At 57.9% G+C, this 22,436-nt stretch overlaps 1 protein-coding gene and 2 long non-coding RNA genes across 11 annotated transcripts in view; 2 read left to right on the forward strand and 1 right to left on the reverse strand.

The window, feature by feature from the left end:
- Window positions 1-21,082, reverse strand: part of AGRN (agrin) — a 39,311-nt gene extending 18,229 nt beyond the window's left edge. Inside the window, exons 1-3 of one of the 4 annotated variants that reach the window (XM_027565278.1) lie at window positions 20,744-21,082; window positions 18,335-18,596; window positions 47-94 (exon numbers count right to left, since the gene is read on the reverse strand). In XM_027565278.1, coding sequence (XP_027421079.1) covers window positions 47-94; window positions 18,335-18,596; window positions 20,744-20,950 — 517 coding nt within the window. In that variant the 5' untranslated portion in view covers window positions 20,951-21,082. Of the gene's footprint in view, window positions 1-46; window positions 95-670; window positions 1,185-18,334; window positions 18,597-20,743 lie in introns of those variants that run through there. The other 3 variants (XM_027565280.1, XM_027565281.1, XM_027565282.1) reach the window with 3 other exon arrangements.
- LOC113906728 lies at window positions 1,186-5,811 on the forward strand. 6 transcript variants are annotated; one of them, XR_003514964.1, is made up of 3 exons: window positions 1,186-1,439; window positions 4,108-4,204; window positions 5,325-5,811. It is a non-coding gene; the product is annotated as an uncharacterized LOC113906728 (long non-coding RNA). The 6 variants fall into 6 exon arrangements; XR_003514965.1 differs by having other exon boundaries at window positions 1,187-1,439; window positions 4,111-4,204; XR_003514963.1 differs by lacking the exon at window positions 1,186-1,439 and adding an exon at window positions 4,882-4,961 and having other exon boundaries at window positions 1,446-4,204; window positions 5,355-5,811.
- LOC113906729 lies at window positions 7,756-12,430 on the forward strand. The gene is made up of 2 exons (XR_003514966.1): window positions 7,756-8,022; window positions 10,561-12,430. It is a non-coding gene; the product is annotated as an uncharacterized LOC113906729 (long non-coding RNA).
- Window positions 21,083-22,436: the final 1,354 nt, after the last annotated feature.

Consider the following 22,436-nt stretch of genomic DNA (forward strand, 5'->3'; position numbering starts at 1 on the left):
CACAGAGTTCCAAGTTCAGTCTGTCACTAGGTGAACCCCTACTCACCATCCGGAGGTGTTGGGGGCACTGGCGTGAAGTGGGTCCCAGGTTTGTCTGGAAAAAAAACAAATCTCAAGTTAGCTCCCCCTGAGCCAGTCCTTCCCTAGCCTGTTCCATTGTCCAACCTGGTGGTTGTCACCTTTGCCTGCACACATCCCTCCCCTGGCTCTACTCAGAGTCATGAAGACTGGCCAAGGCCGGCAGTAGACAGACAGAGGCCTTGGCTCTTCTCTGCCCCTCCAGCTGTATCATCCTGGCCTGACACCTGTCAGGAAGGCCCAGTGGCAGAGGTGTAGGCGCCACCTATTCCTTAGATGAGCCCCAAGCCCTTCCAAAGCCCCTATTCCCAGTGTAACCAGCTGCCCCAACTCCCCAGATCCCAAAGAAAGTTGTCAATGCAGCTCAGGATGAGAGCTGGCCACCATCCTCCCACCCATCCCCCTAGCCCATGGACAGGCTTCTGGGGACTCAGGCATTCAGAAAACAACCCATGGTCTTCCAAGAAGATGCAGCTAATGGCCTGTCCCTAACCCTGCCTGTCCCCTAATCTTTGGGCTGAGGAAGGGGACCTCAGCCAGCAGAGGCAGGGTCACTTGGGTCCAAGAGGCAGTCACACCCGCAGACACATACAGTTGTTGAGGAAGAGTAGCACCGCGAAGCCAAGCGTGGCCGTGGCCAGGAGGATCAAGCAGACGTTACACGGGATCATGAAATACCGCACCAGGACGGAGACCCCGTGCCGCTGCCGGCGGTCCCGCTCCAGCAGCAGTGGAGGCATGACCCAGGCTCCTCAGCCCCCACTCTTGAGGTGTGGGGCTTCTCACGGGGTGCCCTTGGGCCTCTTCCGTGCCACTCTCTCCATTCTTGGACCCCTGGGGCAGTTGACAGCCGCTCTATTCTCAAAGCTCAGCTCCAGTCACAGCCAGGGAGTGGGAAGCACCAGCCCCCTCCACAGCCCTTGAGGCTCATAATGGGTGTGCAGAATTCTCCTGGAGCAGAATCCCAAAATTGGACTCGGAGGGAGGCGGAGGAACAACCAAGGGCCAGCACCACCCCTGCTGTCCACACCGGTCAGGGCCTGGGCCAGAGGCTCTGGCAGCTCTCGGCCGGGCTCCAGCTGTGCTCAGTCTTCCCAGAGCCAGCCTCGGTAGTCCCACAGCCCCGGATCCTGCCGGCCCGGCAGCCTGGGAGAGGCTGGTCCGAGAGGGACTAGCGGCGATCGGCCCTTCGCCCAGGACTCAGCTAGGCGCGGGGCGGCGGGTCCCAGCTGCTCAGTCCCCAGCAGAGGCGGGAGCGGCGACGGCAGCGAGCGGGAGGAGCGAGCGCGCGTCCGGAGAGAAGAAAGAGCCGGCTGCCGAGGGCCGCGCCCGCTCCCCGCGCCCAGGCCGGGGCTGAGGCGGTGAGTGTGGGGCGAGGGGCGCCGCTGAGCGAGGGCGGGGAGCAGAGACAAAGGAAGACGCCTCCGGGGACCCCAGCGTCCGCGGGGAGTCGCGGCTTGCGCCGCAAGAAGGATGGGGCGGATGAGGACTGGAAGGCGGCGGCACAAAAGGGAACGCATGGGCTGGGAGTGCTGGGGGGCGGCTGTGGGGACCGGAGCTGGAAGGGAGCAGGGTCCGGGGAGGGCGCAGAGGTGGGGCGCTGAGGCTATGGAGGGTGCAGGGTCGGGCTGGGGAGCCGGGGGTCGGGGTGGGAGATGAAAGGGAGTGGAGGCTGGAGCTGGAGACACAGGTGTGGGGGTGGGGTGGGGGGGTTGCAGAGAGGGTGCGAGTAGGTGGGCGAGAGTGGGGCGGGACAGGGACGGGTTCCCTCCCGCTCCCAACCGGTTGGGCTGTCTTGTGCGTGTGAGTGACGGCGCGGCGGAGTGTCTGTCTGAGTCCCCGCAGCGGGGCTCGGCCTGCACCAAAGACCCGATTCTGGGCTGCAGGCTGCGTGTCACCGCGGGTGCGTGTCAATGTCTCTGCTTCTGCTGGCCCCACCCTGGTACTGTGGGGGTAGCATCTCCAAGTACATATACACAGGTGGGAATTGGGCTGGGTTCAATTCAGAGGGTGGGCCACCCCACCCTAGGAACTGACATCAGCACCTCAAATTATCCCCGCACTCCCAACTTGAGTCCGCAAGGAAAGAGGATCATGCAAATGAGTCCCATGTAAATAAGCGTTATGCAAATAGCCGGGGCTCCAAGCCCGGTCCCAGGCCCGGAGCGCCCCCCAGAGGCAGTCCAGGAAAGTCGGGACCGTGACGTCACAGCGGGCCAGGGCGCGCAGCCCACCTGGCACTCGCGTCCTCCCCACCACGTGTCCAGTCGCCTCACGATCACGTCCCTGGAGTTCTCCCACACACACCCCGCTCACTCCCTCCTCGTCAGGTGGGGTCTTCACACCCCCCAACCATCCTCGGCTGGGACAACCACCTGCCAGCTAGCTCTCAGTTCTGTCAGGTCCATCTCCTTGGACTCCTTTCCGTCCCACGGCCCGGCACACTGCTGCCAAACCCCAGCGGGGTCAGCCCACCCTGTCCGGGTCCCCCATCACCCACGGCAGAGAAGCCCTGGAACCTAGGGTTCTACTGAAACTTGCAGGAAAAGCCAATACACAAAGAGCGACAACGCACCCAGAGCAGCAATCAGTCAGGCTACTTGGAGACCCTGCTCTTGGCTGTCCTCACTCTCTCCTCAGAGGGGCCTCCCACCCTCTCACCTCACCCTGGCACTGCCCACACCACACTGATACTGGCGGTGCCCCAGACTGGGAGCACCCAGGGCAGGGTCTGACTTTTTATCTCCTCCAGGCAGGGCTTGGCCCAGAGCCCAGAACATGGTGTGGTGAGTTCAGGCAGTGACACATTTCCCGTTTACTTTTCACTGCAGCCCCCCTAGGACTGCAATCTGATCCCTTGATTTGGGGAGGGGTCCACAGTCAGTGCTACGAGTTAAACCATGGACTTGCCCACTGAACACATGCCTGTACAGGAGCCCTATTTGCTGCTGCCACTGCAGCTGTGGAGCATCATGGGTGGGCCATGGGAGGGAACCAGAATGTGGGAGGGGTAAGGCCTGGGATGGGGGGGCGGGAGCGGGGAAGCCTCCCCCAGGCAGAGATCCTGGAATCTGCCCGCAAATGGGCTGGCCTTAGATGCTCCCATGGTGGTGGTGCTGGGTGCCCTGTCGGGCTTGGCCTGGGGTAAAGGCAACCACATGCAGCCTGGTCCCTTTCAGCTCCAGTCTGAGCCCCTACAGGGGTTGGATGCCTTCAGAGAGACAAAGGGCCATTGAGGCCTCAGATCCAGTCGAGGGGGAGGGGGGCTCAGGCTACTCCGGCTATTTTGGGATCTCCAGACTCAAAGTCATTCAGCCTTGACCGGCCCACGCAGGCTAGGTCCCGGGAAGAGAGGATAAACCAAGCCAAGAATCAGACCCTCTCCAGGCTTAAACACAGCAACATGCTACTGCTCACGTGTACACACACACTCCATGTTCCAGGTCTCCCATATGCGGACATACGTACAACCACTCACTCAAGTCTGCACAGGCACTGTGCAGTCACACACACACCTGTGTGCATACACACTGCACACCTTCATGCAATGCAAAATTTGCCCCTCATCCACACAGCACACATCGGGTGTACCCCCACATACACGCGTGTGGTTGGGCCCCTCCAGACGCTTCCCTTGCCCTGCGAGGAAGACCGGGAACGAAGTCCACAGAGAATATGAAGTCCCACCTACTGGCCTCCCTCTGATCCCTTTCGCTCCGTAGGGGAGGGGCCGGCGCGCTCCAAAAGGATGGGGTGGGAGTGGGGTGGCACCGCCCTCCCGGCAGCAGACACACTCTACGCATGCGCACACACCTTTGCTGTGGGGACCTCCGCCAGTCTCCACTCCTGGGCCCTCGAGGGTACCCCGCTAGTGTGTAAAGTGTATCCAACAGTCGAGTGCCAGGCGGCCTCCAGCCACAGGTGTCTGGCCGCCCTGGCGGGGGAGGGGAAGAGGATGGGGCAGGGCGGCCCCCTCCCCCAGCCTCCTAGAGTCGGGTCTCAGGGCCATCCCCTCCCCCTCGGCCTCAGCAGACAATGGGCGTTTCACAGCGGGACGTCGCTGTTGGACTGGGGCCAACCGCTGGGAAGGAGGCGGCGTGCAGCCCGGCCCCGATCGCCCCCTCAGGTGAGGCTAAGGCCGGGAGGGGCCCACTTGAGTCCGCGGGCTGTATGCCCACCCACGAGCCCCGGGCAGGGCCCACACTGCTGGTTAGCCCGCGCTGTCGGGAGGTGACATTAAGTGAGAGCTTGTGGAAGAATTGGGGCTGGGTCGCAGGGCAGCGGCCGCTGACCCCGGCACCCCTCCTCCTTCATTACTCAGCATTCATCCTGCCCGGCCCCGGCCAAACTCCTCCGGGGGTGGGCTCAGTGCAGGAGGCAGGTGCCGAGTCGGGTGAGCTCTTTGCCCCTGGAAGGTTACCCTGTAGCAGAGATTGCCCTAGATCGCAGCATCTACGTGGGGGATGACTGTACAGAGACCCGAAGGATGGGGTCGAGGGATTTGCACATCCAGGCAGAGCCAACTACAGAGGCCCAGTAAAAACAAGCTCAGGAGACTGCACGAGACCAGGAGAAGCCAGCCTGGTGAGGTCTCAGGGAAACAAGGGCCAAGGCCAGACCCGCAGGCCTGGGGAACCCAGGGCCGGGACGCCTGCCAAGACAGGCTTCAGCCACCAGGGGGCGCCAGCCGAACAGAGGAGGGGGTAGTAGACACCTGGAGAAAAGGTAGAGCCCACCAGGCTCCTCCATCCATGGGATTCTCCAGGCAAGGGTACTGGAATGGGTTGCCATTTCCTTCTCCAGGGGATCTTCCCCACCCAGGGATCGAACCCAGGACTGCCACATTGTAGGCAGATACGTCTGAGCCACCAGGGAAATCAAAGGTAGGGCAGCTGTCCCCAACCTTTTTGGTACCAGAGACCAGTTTTGTGGAAGACAGTTTTTCCACGAATTTGGAGTTGGGTGGGGAGAGGCTTGGGGATGATTCAGACGCATTACGTTCATTATGCCGCCACTGATCTCACAGGAGGCAAAGCTCAGCTGGTAATGCCAAAATGGGGAGCAGCTGTAAACACAGATGAAATTTCGCTTGTTCACCAGCACTCCGACCCCTCACCTCTTGCTGTGTGGTCTGAATCCTAACAGGCCACTGACCAGTAGCGGTCCATGGCCTCAGGGTTGGGGACCCCTGAGGTAGGGGATGGGGTGGAGCTAGCTGATCCATACCTTCTGTCCCTCCCCTCTAGGACAGCCCCAAATCCATCTCTTTCGGCCAGGTCCTGCCCATGTCTAGGAGGAAACAGAAAGCTGGAGGAGCCAGGGTGGCACCCAGGTGTGGTCAGTGCCGGTGAGTCAGGAGACCCTGTATTCCTGCTGAGGGCCATGGCCAGGCCAAGAGAGATGCACAGTCCAGCACAAAGGTCTGAGTTGGGGGGCGGTGCTTCTTGGAGGTATTGACCAGCTGGATGTCAAGATGAAGAGGAGTGGCAGACAGACACCTATTGGTGAAGGAGGAAACAGACAGACCAGGCTCCATCTTGAAAGCAGGACTCCATCTTGGGCTGGACTGTGGACTCTGAGCTATATGCCCAGTATCTATGGAAACGACACACCAACTGGAAAACCAGACCCCCCGGATGGAAGAGTCCCAGGGCTCGTTCCTAGACTCTCTGTTACCTAAAATACCCTAATTATCTGTGTAACCAAATAAAATCATAAATTCTATTATGCTTATTGGGGTATGCCACAGGGCTATTGATAATTGTCCACTGTTAACTACCTAGGCTTAAGGCATATGAATCAAGGGTTAACTTTGATTGTATCTTTCTTTTCCTTTGTTCAGACTAGTTTCAGGGAATTTGAGGAGGTGGGTTTGGGCACATACACTTAGGGTATATAGTGAAGTCGCTCAGTTGTGTCTGACTCTTTGCGACCCTATGGACTGTAGCCTACCAGGATCCTCCCTCCATGGGATTCTCCAGGCAAGAGTACTGGAGTGGGTTGCCATTTCCTTCTCCAGGGGATCTTCCCGACCCAGGGTATATAAGGTTTTCAGAAAAACTGGTCGGGGTCCTTGGCTAAGAGGAGACTCTGCCTTGGGCCTGCTGGTGTAATAAACTGCACTCCACTATCTGCATTGTCCTTCTGAGTGAGTTTGTTTCCCAGAACGTGTGGCTACAACATTTGGTGCGTTGGCCGGGAAACTCCTCACTTTGAGGAGACAAGTCCCATTTGGGACTACTCTGAGGCCTTGTGGCTCAAATCTTCTAGAGGGGGGAAGGCACCTCGCCCTTCTGGAAGGATTCTGCTTCTCAATGCCCGGACCTTTCATGTTAGCAGGTAGTGGATGGCAGCAGGGGAACTGAGTGCTCAGGTGAGGAGGAACCCACCCAGCAAGGTGGAAGAGGGGGCCTGATCACCGCCCTGGGAGGGACTAGAAGGGGCACAGACCCACAGGAGCCTGGAATAGGCAGGTGGCAACGATTGCTTGGTACACAGGTTGATGAGTGTGTTAGGGCTTAGGAAGGAAACTTGTGAAGGTCATTTAGGAGGTGGTGTCCATGCCATCTTGGGGAAAATTATTACCAAGCAATTGCCAGGGGATTTTTAGGAGAAGAAACTTGGTTTCTGTGTGCTCGCATTCTGCCCTCCCCAAGGAGATGTCCCATCTGCTATGAAATTCTTGACCCCCTCGGAATTCTCAGGATAGGAGGGGGATACATAAGTGAGTACGAATTGGCTTTTCCAGAGATGGCCTGGGACATGGGATATTTAACCCATCTGTATTTTCATCCGCACCTGATCAAGCCCACCGAGGCAGAATGGACTTTAAAAGTTAAGGGAGAAACAATCTTGGATCACGTGGTGGTCTGGTTTGGTTGTGCTGACCGGCAGGTGAAGACATGCCAATCCCCCTTCTCCCTCTGGGATCTGGCAGGTAAGGCTCTTCTCACCCCAATTAGGAAGGTGGCAGAATGGCAATTTAAGTGTCATTGAGTGGAAATATCAGAAGTACATAGGGTACTGAGAACTTCGTAGACAGAACGAAAGGAAAAGTAGAAGGTCCGAGAAGGTAAGCAAGATGAGGGGAAGTGAATCTAAGGCAACTGTATTGGAGTGCATGATTAAAAATTTAAAGAAGGGATTTGGAGGAGACTGGCCACCTCATGCAAAGAGTTGACTCACTGGAAAAGACTCTGATGCTGGGAGGGACTGGGGGCAGGAGGAGAAGGGGATGACAGAGGATGAGATGGCTGGATGGCATCACCAACTTGATGGAGGTGAGTTTGAGTGAACTCCAGGAGTTGGTGATGGACAGGGAGGCCTGGCATGCTGCAATTCATGGGGTCGCAAAGAGTTGGACACGACTGAGCAACTGAACTGAACTGAACGGGGTGAAGATGAAGCCTAACCGCCTCCACATACTCTGTGAGGTCGAATGGCCCCCTATGGGAGTAGGATGGCCACCAGAGAACACCATGAACTTAAAAATAGTGGAAGCCGTCTATACAGTAATCACAGGAGAGCCCGGACACCTGGATCAATATCCATATATTGACTCATGGCTAGGGTTAGCTCAAGACCCTCCTACTTGGACAAGGTTCTGTATCCAGAAGGGAAAGGGGAAAATATTAATGGCACAAAAATTGACTGATGATAAAAAAGGAAATTTTACAGGATTTGGACGGAAATGACCTGACCCCTCCCCCATACTGGATAATGACACGCCTGCCTCCCAGTGCTCCACCAGGACCGGAGGCCACCTTACTGCCCCATCCAGGGTCAGGTGAAGTTCCTGCAGCAGCCACTGCTCTTCCACCAGCTCTCCCGGAGTTCGTAGAGCTGCCGTTTCGGCAGGCTCCAATCCCAGCAATGGAGACCTCTGGTCAATGTCCCCAGAATTCCACCTCAGCTGGACCTCCTAGATTGTATCCACCTCTCCCGGTGAGTACTGATGGGAAGGGGGAACAAAACACAGCAATTAGACAGAGGCTGCACTCCACCAAGGAACAGGGGGAAGAACCCCACTACAGATGCCCCTTAGAAAGCTACAACAGCCTCCAGTTCAGGACACATGGGGCACTACCATCAGCCCCTGTAGCCTATTATTACTAGCCATTTTCCTCTACGAATATATTAAACTGGCAGAGACACGCTCCACCGTACTCCGGGGAGCACAAGCCGTGATTAGGCTATTGGAGACTATTTTTCGAACCCACCGCCCTACATAGGATGACATAATCCAACTACTAGTCTCCCTTTTCAGCACTGAGGAAAGACACAGGATCCTAACTGAGGCCAGAAAATGGTTAAGAAAAATAGCACCTGCTGCTGCTGCTACTGCTGCTAAGTCGCTTCAGTCGTGTCCAACTCTGTGCGACCCCAGAGACGGCAGCCCACCAGGCTCCCCCGTCCCTGGGATTCTGCAGGCAAGAACACTGGAGTGGGTTGCCATTTCCTTCTCCAATGCATGAAAGTGAAAAGTGAAAGTGAAGTCGCTCAGTCGTGTCCGACTCTTAGCGACCCCATGGACTGTAGCCCACCAGGCTCCTCCGTCCATGGGATTTTCCAGGCAAGAGTACTGGAGTGGGGTGCCATTGCCTTCTCTGAAATGGCACCTGAGGGTACCGCAAACCCGCAGCGGTGGGCAGAACTAGCCACCCCGGATGAGAGGCCCAATTGGGACTGTAACACAGAGGAAGGGAGGGGCCACCTGGAGAGTTATCAGGTGGCTATTTTACAAGGTCTCAAGAGGGGGGCCCGAAAAGCTATAAGTATCACAAAACCCTCTGAAGTGATTCAAAGGGAAAGCGAATCACCCTGAGTTCTGCGAAAGACTATGCGAGGCCTATAGACTTTATACGCCAATAGACCCAGCCAGAGGCTGCTGGGTCTCAGATGGTGATAAATGCAGCCTTGTGTCTCTAGCCTACCCTGAAAATGTCAGATGGGGGGACACCAAGTGACTCATGCGTTTTTATACATCCCTGAATGCCCAGTACCTTTGTTAGGAAGAGACTTGCTGTCTAAATTGGGGGAACAAGTCACTGTCTCCCCAAGAAAGACCCACTGTTCGAGTGGGCTTAACCACCTATTTACTCTTCCTCTCAGTAACCCCTCAAGATGAAGGGAGATTGCACGATCTCCCAGAAGGGAAACCGGACAGGCTCAATGGTCAAGAGAGAGAGTTAACTCAACAATTCCCTGAGGTCTGGGCAGAAGACAACCCCCCCAGGCTTGCAAAACAAGTCCCAGTGGTAATAAAACTCAAACCCAGTACAGTTACATCAGCACCCGCCTTGGGCCTGCCAGACCTTGCTAAGCCATTTACTCTTTACATGACTGAAAAGGACAAGGTGGCTATAGGAGTGTTGTCCCAGACTATGGGGACATGGGACAGACCTGTGACTTACCTCTAATCAGCTGGACAGTGTTGCTACTGGGTGGCTGGGATGCTTACAGGCAGTTGCTGCAGTTGCCTTACTGGTCCAGGATGCAACCAAGCTGACTTTGGGCCAAGATTTGTTTGTAAAAGTCCCACATGAGGTCAACACTCTCCTGCAAGGGGACCTCCATAAATGGCTGTCAACATCCCAGATTACTCAGTACCAGGGACTGTTATGTGAGAACCCCCATGTTACTACTGAGCCTTGTCAGGCCCTGAATCTGGCCACTCTCCTTCCTGTGGGAGAAGGTGGGCCCTCACATGATCGCAAGGAAATATGCCAGCAGACCTGACTTGAGAGACCAGCCAATCCCGGACCCAGATTCGGTCGTGTACACCAATAGCACCAGCCTGGTGAAACAAGGACAATGACTGTCAGGATATGCAGTGGTCACAGAAGAAACCATTGTTGAGGCTCCCTCTCTGCCATCACACTGCTCCATTCAACAGGCTGAACTATATGCTCTAATCCAGGCCCTCCAGCTGTCAAAAGGTAAGAAGACAAACCTTGACACAGACTCCAGGTATGCTTTTGCCACACTACAGGGCTCTGTATAAGGAGAGAGGCCTTTGACAGCTAGTGAAAAAGATAAAAAATAAGGAAGAAATTAAGACCCTATTAGATGCTGCCTGGGAACCAGAAAGGATTGCAGTCATACACTGCTGAGAACGTCAAAAAGAGGATACTCCCCGGGCTCAGGGAACAGACTGGCAGATAAGACCGCTAAACAAGCAGCCAAGGGCTTGGGGGTGACAAGTGAAGCCCCTGTTAAAGCTTTCATATTGGCGGAGCTACCTGAGCTAACACTAGACTCTCCAAAATACACTGAAGCTCAAAACCAACTAGCCAAAGCAGAAGGGGCCATCAAGACTGAAAAGGGATAGTGGGAATTGCCAAGTGGCAAATTATGGGTACCGGAGGAGCTGGCACCCACTCTGGTAAGCCAAACACACCAAGCGACCCATCTATGCCATGATAAACTGGAAGAGATAATTTGAAACTATTTCTTTGTTCCCCTCCTCTCTTCCCCATGCAGGACAAAATTTCAGAACTGCACTGCCTGCTTACAGGCCAATGCTGCCTGTTGGCACAGACAGAAACCTGCAGGGATTCAGGTAAAAGGCACGCTGCCCTTTGAACACCTGGAAGTGGACTTCCCTGAAATGAAACCTCACGGACACTACCATTACCTGCTGGTCACAGTATGTACGTTCTCAGGATGGGTAGAAGCTTTTCCTACCCTCACTGAAAGAGCATCAAAAGTAGCCCGGTGCCTGCTTAGGGAGATAGTTCCCAGATTTGGATTTCCTACCAGCATTGGATCGGACAATGGCCCGGCTTTTGTAGCTGTTTTAGTATAACCAAGTAAGCAAAACTTTAAACATCAAGTGGAAATTACATACAGCATATAGGCCCCAGAGTTCTGGGATGGTGGAAGGAACCAGCCGGACACTTAGAGACACTCTCCAAGTGGATCTTGGAGACTGACGGTTCCTGGGTGGACTTGTTTCTGACGGGTCTGCTCAGACTGAGGATGACCCCACAGTCCCATGAATCGTCTCTGTACAAAATTGTGTATGGGAGGCCCCCTCCCATAATAAAACAGGTGTCAACAAATTTGCCTCAGGTAAGGGGAGATGAGATTTCACAGCAGATGGAACAACTGGGTAAGGTAATAAATCAGGTAACTAAGTTTGTACAAGAAAAGGTGCCGTTCCCCCTTGGGGAACAGATTCACGAATTTGTGCCCAGGGATCGGGTGTGGTCAAGGACTGGAAACACGACTCCTTGGCCCCCCATTGGAAGGGTCCATATGCTGTTGTTCTAACCAGCCCTACTGCAGTTAAAGTTGCAGGTGTCACTCCCTGGATCCTCCACATGAGGCTGAAGAGAGCATACCATGCAGACCCGGAGGACGCCGAGTGGACTGTGCAGAGGGACCCCTCTGATCCCCATGAAACCAAGATCATCTTAAAGAAGAAACAGAGATGAAGCTCTACAATCAACTGCTGCTACAAGGACTTGCTGCTATCATCTTGAGATTGACCACAGTTTCAGTACAAAGAGGGACCTGTGCTATAATTAAAGTTGAATGTTGTGTGTATATTCCTGATTTATCTGGCTATAGATCAGCTACCCTAGATGACATGAAAGGTCAGGTAAAAGTTATGTCTGATACATCTTCCTTTTTGGACTTCGGTCCTATGTTGGGTGAAGGGTGATTGGTGGAAAACTATATTTACCATTGTTATAGTTGCCTTCATAGTTCTGCTTTGTGGACCCTTTATTTTACAATGTATTATGAACTCTGTAACCCAAAGGTTGATGTCGTTCTCCCAAATTGGAGGTCGGAGAGTCAGGGTGCAATAAATCCCTATGAATGATGCTCATACTATGAGTTAAGAGCATGAAGAGGAGGGATGAAGGAGGAAACAGACAGACCAGGCTCCATCTTGAAAGCAGGACTCCATCTTGGGCCGGACTGTGGACTTTGAGCTATATGCCCAGTATCTATGGAAATGACACACCAACTGGAAAACCAGACCCCTCCGGATGGAAGAGCCCCAGGGCTCGTTCCTAGACTCTCTGTTACCTAAAGAATACCCTAATTATCTGTGTAACCGCATAGAATCATAAATTCTATTATGCTTATTGGGGTATGATCACAGGCCTATTAATAATGGTCCACTGTTAACTACCTAGGCTTAAGGCATATGAATCACAGGTTAACTTTGACTGTATCTTTCTTTTCCTCTGTTCAGACTAGTTTCAGGGAATTTGGGGAGGTGGGTTTGGGCACGTACACTTAGGGTATATAAGGTTTTCAGAAAAACTGGTCGGGGTCCTTGGCTAAGAGGAGACTCTGCCTTGGGCCCGCCGGTGTAATAAACTGCACTCCGTTATTTGCATTGTGCTTCTGAGTGAGTGTGTTTCCCAGAACGCATGGCTACAACATTGGAACCAAGAGAAGCTGGGAACAAAGGGACAGAAAGACCGACCAGACAGGAGAGAGCCGCGTGGGTAGCTGCAGCAGCCCTTCTAGTGGTCCTGTGAGGGCCTGCTGCTAGGTCCTGCGTGGACGGGTGGGTGAGGAAGGAACTGATGGCTGGATTCACGAGTGGACTCTAGCAAGCTTCACTTCCCCCCCTCTAGGAACAGGGGTGGACATACATCCTTTCCCCACTTGTGGGTCAGGACAGGCCATAATCTGGCCCAGATGTTGTGCCTTTATTTCTCCCCAATGTACATAGAAATCATGTACCTGTTGCCAGAGGGACAGGTGCCTCAGGGAGCCACAACAGGTTGCCTGCTTCTGGGCCTGGTATGCAGAGGGGGCAGTGCAGAGGAAGTTGCTAAGAGGAGAGGTAGGGAGCTTCAGGCCCACCTCACATCAAAGGCAGACCCACCTCTCCTGACCTGCCCTGCTCCTAACTTAGCCAGACACAGGGTCCAGCAGGCGTGAGGGGACAGGGAACCCAAGTGATCCCAGGGACTCTTCCTGTTCAATGCAGCCCTTCCATCTCTGGCATTGAGAAACCCAGCGGCAGAGCCCACAGGAGCAGGGGCCCAGCTCTCTGCCGGGGATGGGGTGGTGGGAGGGGAGCACAGCTGGACACTGGGGCAGCAGGCAGGAGACGGCACCCACAGAGGGCCCACAGCCCTGTTCCCAGAACTCTGGGACACAAGCCAAGGTTGCCGGCTACCATCCCATTGGCAGAGCATCTGCAGGGTCCCCTCCCCAGGCTGAGTCCTGCGATACAAGGGTGGCAGGAACCACAGGCCACCAGCTGGAGTTTCAACCAGAACTGTTGTGTGGTGGTTGGTACACCTGAGGTTGCAGGCACACGTGCATACAAATGTACACACACACACATGTGCAGGCCACACAGCTGGAAACAGCCGGCTGCCTGTGAGGAAAGAGAGCTTGCCCCTCCCATGCCTCAGTGGGAGGGGAGGTGGGAGGGACCATCTTCCCCTTCCCAGGTCCAGCTGTAAGCAGCCCCTAGCAGGGGGCCTTCCTCAGAGGAAGTTCTCAGGATCTGCTCTGGAGGGAGAGGCCCCTTTGAGGGGAGCTTCCCTCCCCATTGGAAGCTCCACCAGAGGCCAGGTCACCCCTCCCCGGTTCCCAGCCACAGCCTAGAATAGGGCCCAGATCCCTCCTGAGCCCCCTGTAGCCTATGGGGACACAGTACTCTCTGATGAGCTGGGTCAATCTCATCAGGGTAGCTGTCACTAACTCTCATTTCTGAGATCCCTTTTTCTCTTTGTGAGAGGTGGGCGCTTCCTGGGACTCTGGAGTGTTAAGTGCTATTGGGGCTACTTCAGGGATTGTGCCTGCAGCCCCCAGCTTGCTGGGCTGGGCCTCAGGGGCCTGTGTGGGGAGCCACAGTTCCCCTATCCCAATGCTGAGGGGGTTGCTGGGGCCAGCAGAGCAGTTCAGGCCTCTGGGCTGGGAGGGAGGGCAGCTGGCCTGGGCCTTCTGGTGAAGGCAAAGGACTTGGGGGGCAGGGGCAGGAGAGAGGTCAATTTCAGCAGCTGTCTTCCACCCCACTGTGGTGATGGGGTGGGGGCAGGCTTTGATTCTCAGGGGATTGGGGGATTAACCCTTTAAGAAGGAAGCAAAACAGGCTGGAGGAGGCTGTGCAGGGCAAGCAACAGTTGGCTAGATCTACAACCCTGAAGTCTGGGCTCACGCCCCTGCTAACCTTACCTGGGGCAGCCCCATCCCACCCTCTGCACTCTCCCTACCTCAGTCTGAAAGGATTGGTGGGGCAGGGGGCTAGAGCCCCAGATCCAGACCAGCTAGCCCTGACCAGGCGATCCAGTTCTTCCCAGCACCCCAGAGAGGCTGCGAGCACCTCCATGGCTCTGCCTTCCTTCCACAGGCAGGCCCCACTGGAATCTACTCTGTCCAGAGCCCTGGGGAAGGCAGGTACAGACAGCAGGGGAGAGGACAGTTTCAAAACAACTTTTTTTTTTTTCCATTTCCAATCTGCTGGGGAGTATGGAGGCGGGGGCTCTTCTCTGGGTGGGGAGCAGGGTGATGGGGTGGGGTCTGGAAAAAGTCAGGAGCTGTTTCCACCAGCTCAGGCCTGCGGGAAAGGAGCGCACTGCCTTGAAGTGATGGATCCAATGCCCTTTGATTTCAGCAGCAACCCCCTCCCCACCCCCCACCACGCCCCAAGCTCCTGGGGCCGCCCCAGTGAGGGTATCAGCCAGCCCGCTGTGGTCCCACAAGCCCATGCTCTCGGAGACTTCCTACCGGGGACCCTAGGTGAGAGAGGACAGTGCAGGAGCAGGCCACGCTCCACCTGAGCAGATGCCCCGCCCCCAGTGGCTGGAAGGAAGGAGAAAGCCCAGGCGCGCAGCCTCCAGCCTGGGCCTGCCCCAGCTCCAAGGACCTGCCTGGGGGAGGGGCTGAGGACGGCACTGGGGCGGGTCTGGAGGGGGTGGGGTGAGAACTTACGTCTGGAAGAGGGAAACAGGGACAGGAAGAAGCCACCTCCCCCCTCGGCAGGGAGGAATGTGGGGGAGTAGGGCGGGCTCAGGACTTGGGGGTACAGAAGCTAAATGCCAGACAGCAGAGGGAGCCAGCTCTGGCCCTGAGGAAGCCAGCCCTGGAACCTGCCCTGGGCTCCTACCTGCCCCGCTTTGCTCTGCGGAGCCAGTCCCTGTCTGGGGGTGTCTGTGTCCACATCCGGCTCCCAGGCCACAGGGCCTGCACCAAGGCCAAGGCCGGCGGCCCGGGACCCAGCATCTCTCTAGCCTGAATATAGCCTAGGACTACCTTCCCCAAAGGCCCAAGACTGGCGTGAAGGCCCAAAGGCTAGCGTGGCAGGGAGGAAGGGAGGGTGCTCACTGGAATCAGGCAGGCCAGTCTAGGCTGTGGCCACCAGGACCCCCGGCTTCAGGACTGGGCAGGGCTGGGCTGGACTAATGCCAGACTCTCCGACCCTGTTCCTGTGCCAGGCCCGGAGAGGGCAGACAACACTTCCTTTCTCTGCTCTTGGCTCGGAGTTCGGGAGGGAAAGGCCTGGGGAAGGACCCCAAGCCTGCATCCCTCCTAGGGAATTCAGGGGGGCCCAAGGACCAGTCTTTATTAGGTGGGGGAGAGGAGGGTGGTGGGAGTGTACAAGTGTACAAGTCCAGACCAGGGTATAGTGGCCAAAGGCTGGAGGAGATGCCCGCTCAGCTGCCAGCCTGGGCAGCTCATGATGCGTGGGCAGCTGGCACTGGAAGAGGCCAGGCCACTTCCCTGACAAAGCAGGGCGTGAGGGTCTCCTTCCTTCCTGGAGCAAACCCGCAGTCTCCTTCACCCACAAGTGGTGCAGAGGGAGGGACACATACCTGTCTCAGTTATGCTCGGAATGTGGCTCCCCAGGCAGAGGATTGGGGAGGAGCTTCCTGGGGACTGGAGGTTGGGGAAGGGGCCCAGAGCCAGGAAGACCCTGCAGGCCCTAAGGGAGAAACTGAGGAAGGCGAGCCCAGTGGAGCTGGGGACCAGGTATGCCTCCCAGCAACAGGTACCCCTGCAGGAAGCAGGGTCCAGGTGGGGATGAGGTGGGGGCATCTAGGGGGGTGGGCCTCCAGGATGTGTCCCCTGACCTTGGCTCCTGTGGGCCTTTTAGGGGCAGGGGACATTTGTGATAGAGACACAGGTCTTGGGGTGACCTCCACAATCAGTAGCTTCACAGCCTTCACTCGGGGCCCTGAGGGACGGGGGCAGCTATGGGGCCCCAAGGAAGAGAAAAGGGTCAGGGTCAGATGAGAGGTCATTGTAGCTCAAGCTCGGCCCATCCCTAACCCTACCCCCCATGCTAAGGTGAGGCTTGGCTCCCTGGAGAGCCTGGGGTGGGGTCAGAGGTCTTTATCTCTTACAGAATGGGAGGTATCGCTTACAGAATGGGAGGCAGGCCCTTCTCCTGCCTGCTCCCTGCTGTGGGAGGTGGGAAGAGGGCTGTGTCTTCCTCAAGCCTGGCACCAACTCCTGGGAGCCTTGTCCTTCAGGCTTTGGGGATCCTTAGAGGGAGGCACCCCATCTAATCTACCCTCTCCCTGGCCCCCTGCCCCTTATGGCACTGCTTTCCTTCCAAAGAAGGGATCCGTGTCACTGGCTCAAAACTTCCAGGGCTCCCCAGAGCCTTACAGTGGACCCCAAGCTTCTCATTCTGGGTCCCTCCCTCCCTGGGGGCCTCCCCTCCACCACCATGCCCACACTGGCCCAGCTGGAGTTGGGGGCCTAGACTGGTCCCTATCCGGGGTAGCCAGCAGACAGCAGATGAAGTCTCACTGGGGGCTCTCTCTGCAGACCCTCCTTTCCAGGGGTCCTGTGCCCAGGCTGACATATCCAGAGCCAGGGCCTGGCCTGGGTAGAATAGGACCTGGCAAGATGGCAGACCCTCTTCTGCCTAGGGTGGCCCCCCTGCCACATGCCCTCTGACCCCACAGACCCTCGAACTAGACCCTTCCAGCTATGGAGTTAATGACTTGTCTTCTTGATCTTGCAGAAACAGATTTTCTGCAGCCTGACCCCTCTTCCCACCTCTCATTAGTCTCCAACTCATCCTCCAAAACTGGGGATCACACCCTACAACCTGCCTCCTCTCCATGCCACTCTCCCATATTTCCCCTAGAGTAAAGCTTCCAAAGCACAGTCAGGGTCTCCAGTCCTCACCTGGTGGGAGGGCTATGCTGGGACCCCTCAGCTATGCTAGTGCTGGGAAGGGACCAGGGACACAGCCCTGCTGGCATCTCTGTGCGATGTTGCATCAGGACCATAGATGCAATCCCAGGAGCAAATGACTGCAGGCCGAGCAGGATGCTACAGGGCTCTCCACTTCAGGTTCCACACCCCGCCACACACACACACAGTCTGCCCCAGGCCAGATGAGTCCACCATCCAGGATCCCACAAAAGCAAGCCAGCACCACAGGAGTTAAGTTGGGTAGAAGATGGAACTTCCCTACCGGCCAACAGAGCAAGTCACAGGGACAGGGTCGCCTTCCCAGGACAGGAAGTCAGGGACCCTTCCTGCTGCCCTGGGAGGAAGCGATCTCTCCACCTCCTCCCATACATCCCTCCCCAGGCAGCCATGAGGGGACAGACAGGATGTGAGGGCGACAGGCAGTTCCTACTTCTCCCTGCTACATTCCTCAGCCAAGGATCTCAGCCCCCAACTGGGATTCTCCTGGGGTGAAGGGGATGGGTGAGCCATCATGTGAGGGAGGGTTGCTCTTGAGCCATTCAGAATAGACACATGGGGACAGCAGACAAGGAAAGATGCTCCACCTCTGTCAGGGGATCCCACAACCCCTCAAACTCCTAGAAGCAGCTCACTCCACATAACTGTCCCTTCCCAGAAATGGCAGGCCTCTGGGAACACATAACAGGGTAGCCTCCCCTCCAGCACAATCTTTAAGCCCCACCCCAAAGGCTCAACATCTGGGCCCCGTCTAGACATGTGTTCGGGCTTCTGCAGAACACAAACAACTGGTGTTCGTTCACCTGGTTCCAGCCTCTTTCCTAGAACAGGGAACTCCAGGAAGGGGCGTGCAGAGCTGGGGAGGCGGAGGGAAGAATGGGAGGCCTATCCCTTTGCAGGTCTGAGACTCCAAGATGACAGATAGTGGCAACACTAGGGCCAGGGTGGGGAGTGCTGCTTATGTTAAGAGTCTGGAGCTGAGGTGGCCAGGAAACCAGGGAGCCAGGACCCAGAAAAGGAGGTCGGACCACAAGATGCCATGTGCCCTAGCCTAGGACAAGCTCCCTTCTGCCCCCAAGGCACCTGCTCTGCTCGGCCCCACACACACCTTCCACACAGTGCTCGACCTCCTCCAGGTTCCGCAGGGTGATGCGCATGAGGCTGGAGTTTAGCATCAGCTCATTCTTGTGGGCGGGCCACAGGTATGGCGGGGCAGGGTTCACAAAGAAGATCCTGGTGTCTCCAGTGGACACCTGGTTGTCACAGATGAGGGGGTCTCCGAAGCCGCCAATCACCACTTTGTTGCCTCCGTCCAGCAGGCTTTCCTGGGCCACCACATCTTTGCCCTTCAGGTACCGCCAGACCCGAACCTAGGGTGGACATGAGGGGGTGTTCAATTGTCGGCGGTTCTCTTCTAACTGGGTGGAGCGGGGGAGATGGCCACAGAGGCCAGAGGCAGACACCAGACTGGTGCCTGGACTTTTCCTTCTTTTCCCACCTCATTTGCTCAGGCCAGATGTCCGGAGTATACCCAAACCCTGGGCAGATATGTGGAGTCAGTGCCCCAACCCCCCAGGAGGAAGCTGCAGGGAAGCACACACACATGACAGACGCCACTGCCCTTGTTATACTCCAGGATACCTGGCCTGAGAACACACCCCTTCCCTCAAGAAGCAGCTCCCTAACCCTCAGGTTTAGATGACCCCAGCCACCCCAATTCTAAATGTCACACCTCACAGCCTTCCACACCTTACTCTCCCTGTCAACCCACCCAGTACTTGGGCCCACCTCTGGAAAGAGTCAGGAGCAACTAACATGGATGATGAAGTTTCAAGGTGACGGGCTCTGAGCTCAAGGCTCCTGTCCAGCTTGGCTCCATGCAGCCCTGTGGGTGGGCTAAGACACGGTCCAGCCAGGAGGTGAAAGACCCCTCCTCCTGCAAGGCTCCTACAGTGAGTGCTGCCAAGGCAGCCTGTGAACCACAAAATCAAGTTTGGGCAGCACAGGGCAGCCCCACCCTCCACACTCTGCTCTTGGGGCCCTGAGGGCACCTGCTCAGACAAACCAAGCCCTGGTGTGCCCACAGACTACTGGCAGTGGGGGCAGGAGGGCCACAGGCACTGCAGGCAGAATGAGCTGCCCTAAAGGAATAGGCCCATGGGGACTGCCCGGGAATGCTGTCCCTGAGAAAAAACACCCCTTTCTTCAGGATCTATGGGGGCCGGGACTTCTGGAAAGAGGAGTGAAAGACAACAGTGGCCCGTCCACCTGGCCACCCCTGCTGGGAGCCTTGGGTCTGCAAAATCTACAGGGACTCCCTCCACCCTCCAGTGGCCCAGGGATGGTGGGGCTGCCAGCTCTTCCCCCGCCCCCCATGCCTAGATACAGAGTAGGCTCTGGAAGGCCAATAACCAGCAGGGGAGAGCTGGGCGGCTTTCATCGCCTCCCCCCACCCCAGCCACACCCAGGAGCAGCGGGGAGGAAGTCGGGAAAATCCTGCAGGGACTTGGCAAAGTGCCCTGGCTGTGGTGGAGGGGAGGGGGCCTGGCGGGGGATCCCAGCTGTAGTCAGCACAGGCCAGTCTGAAAGGAGCTGCCACCCCTCCCCATCTCCAAGGAAGAGGAATGATCCGATTTCTGGTCAGGGAGGTGGTTTTAGGGGCCAGAGAGGGGCAGGGGCCTGGGTCCCTTCAGTCCTCCCTAGGAACAGATTGTGGGAAAAAAACCACCAGACCTACCCCGGGAGCTCCCAGATTCAACTGAAGGAGAGGCCAGGCAAGGCCCCTCTCCCTAAGGCCAGGGGAGATACAGCTCTCCCAGGAGCGGATGGGGCACCTGCCCTGCACCCCCCGCACTTGAGGCTCAGCAACGGCCCCGCCCACTTCTCTGCTCTGGCCCCACACCCATCACTGCAGCAAGCCCCACCAGGACCCCCGCGGTTGGGAGATTAGGTGTGCACCCCTCCTCTCTCTCCGGACCACCCATTCTCACCTCTGCGGAGAGGGCGACAGCACTGACCACAGGCCAAATCACCACCTCCATCCCAAGCAGAAAGCGTCACCTCCCCTCGTCCCCTTTCCTTTGGCCGGTGGGGAGGGGGCGCGGTAGCCGAACATTCTCCGGGGGGCGGGGCGCACTTGTTTCCAGAAAGGGAGTGGGTTTGGGGTGAAGGAGCAGACACTATCGGGTCTCCAGGGCCCGGGCACCGCGAGCGGGACTGCAGCGGCACCGCAGGAACTTTCCCTCCGGCGCTCGCGAGTTTTCTCAGACCCGCACCCGCCCCCCACCCCTCCCACCGGGGGTCGGCGGTCGCCAAGGGAGCAGGAGCCGGAGCTGGTGCTGCGGAACGTCTGGGGCTCGTTCCCACGGCCCGGGACGGGGGTCTCAGCGCGCGGCCGGCATCGCGACGGGAAGACCTCCGGGCTAGGGGTCCGGGATCGCGGGGGAAGGGCCCCCAACCAGGGCTTCTAGAAGGGTCTGAAGGGGCTCAGGGTCCCGGGGGTCCCCAGGGGGCCCACCTTGCACGAGTATGTGTGCTGCACCGGGTCCACGTTGAGGATCTCCTCCACGGTGCCGGTGAGCACCACGTTCGCCTCCTCCTCGCGCCGCTCCAGCGCGCGTTCGGGGCACGTCCCGTCGGCGCTGGGCAGGGCGCGCACGGCCACCACCAGGAGCAGCAGCAAAGGCTGCAGCAGGGCCCGGCTGAACGGCCGAAAGCTGGCCATGGCGCGGGCAGAGGACGGCGGAAGGCGGCCGGAGCAAGCGCACGGACCGGGCCGCGCCGGGGACTGGACTGGACAGGACGGGACGCAGCTCGGGGGAGGTGGCGGGAGCGCGGGCGGTGCGGGGGCGGGCCTTGGGGCAGCACCACCCCCTTCCAGCCCCCACCCCCCACCCCCCCGGCCCGCCCGCCCCCGGCCCTCCCGGCGCCCTGCGACCCGCGGCAGCCGCGAACAAAGCGCCGGGAAAGCGGCGCCGGGCGGAGGCCTGGCTGGGGGAGGGAGGGGGCCGGTCTAGGTTTGGCCAAGGTGGGTGGTGGGCCTGGCCAGGCCGAGGGGCGGGGTTGGGGCGGGCTCGAGGGTGCTCTCCCTGCTGTGGCGCACTCCCACGGACGCCCCTCCCCCGTTCGCGCGGACGTTCCACCCCCCCGCCCCCCCGCCAGGAAATGCGGCTGAAATCGGGTTAATGCATAATCTGGAGACGACGTGACGGGACTTCCAAGGGGCTCCAGGCTGCGCCAGGGCTGGGGCGGCGGGGGCTCCCTGGCCGCAAGAAGGGGCTGCCAGATCCGAGGCCCTGCGGCCCCTCGCGCCCTAAAGGGCTGCGCCCCTCCCCCGGCGAGAGGAACCTGACGGGGGACCCTAGCCCCTCACAGGAACTGGGGACGGAAGCTCAGCCGCCCGGGACCACCGGCCACCGGGGACCAATGCGGGCTGGGAGCTGCGGCGATTGGTCGCAGCGAAGCGCAGCCCCGCCCACCTCGCGATCCCGGGTCGGCTCCCGGCCCTCTGCAGGGCTGCGGGCTCCCCCTGTTGACTGAGGTGGGAATAGCAGCAGCGATGGACGGCCAGCCACGCCCCCTTCCCAGCTCCCCCAAGGCTCTTCTCCAACCATTCCCGCTACTTCTCCAACCATTCCCGCTGGGTCCAGGGGGTAAACTGAGATCCAGAGTGTGCAAATTAGAGCCCGACTTAGCTGAAGATGGTGGGAATGGGAGGAGAGGAGATCCCTTCTGTTCCTCCAGGGCTGAGTCTGCTGCACACCCCCTCATCCAAGCCAACCACAGATCTCTGAGCCAGAGGCCATGAAGGGTGAGCAGCCCAGAGGCATCTTGGAGAAGGACCCTACCTCGCCCAGACCCTGCTGAGGGGATTCAAGAAAGGAGGGTGTCACCGAGAGGGCGTGCTCACACTTGTTAAGTTACAGTATGACAAAGAGGTGAGGGTGGGGGCCCAGGAAATGAGGCTAGAGCCAGGAGTCCCCCTACACACACACACACACACACACACACACACACACACACCTGCGTGTCTACATAAGTGTCACAGGCAAGCCAGACCTGGGGGTCCCCCAGCTCAGATGCAAACTCCCACAGATCAGAAAGAAGGGGTCTGGGTCTCCAGCCAAATGCCCCTGAAGAGTCCGAAAGCTGAGATCTGAGTGTCCCCAGAGTCATGGACTTTGGCCCAAGAGGTATAGGTTCTGTGTCCC

Source organism: Bos indicus x Bos taurus, chromosome 16, assembly GCF_003369695.1.
Source record: "Bos indicus x Bos taurus breed Angus x Brahman F1 hybrid chromosome 16, Bos_hybrid_MaternalHap_v2.0, whole genome shotgun sequence".
NCBI lineage: Eukaryota > Metazoa > Chordata > Mammalia > Artiodactyla > Bovidae > Bos > Bos indicus x Bos taurus.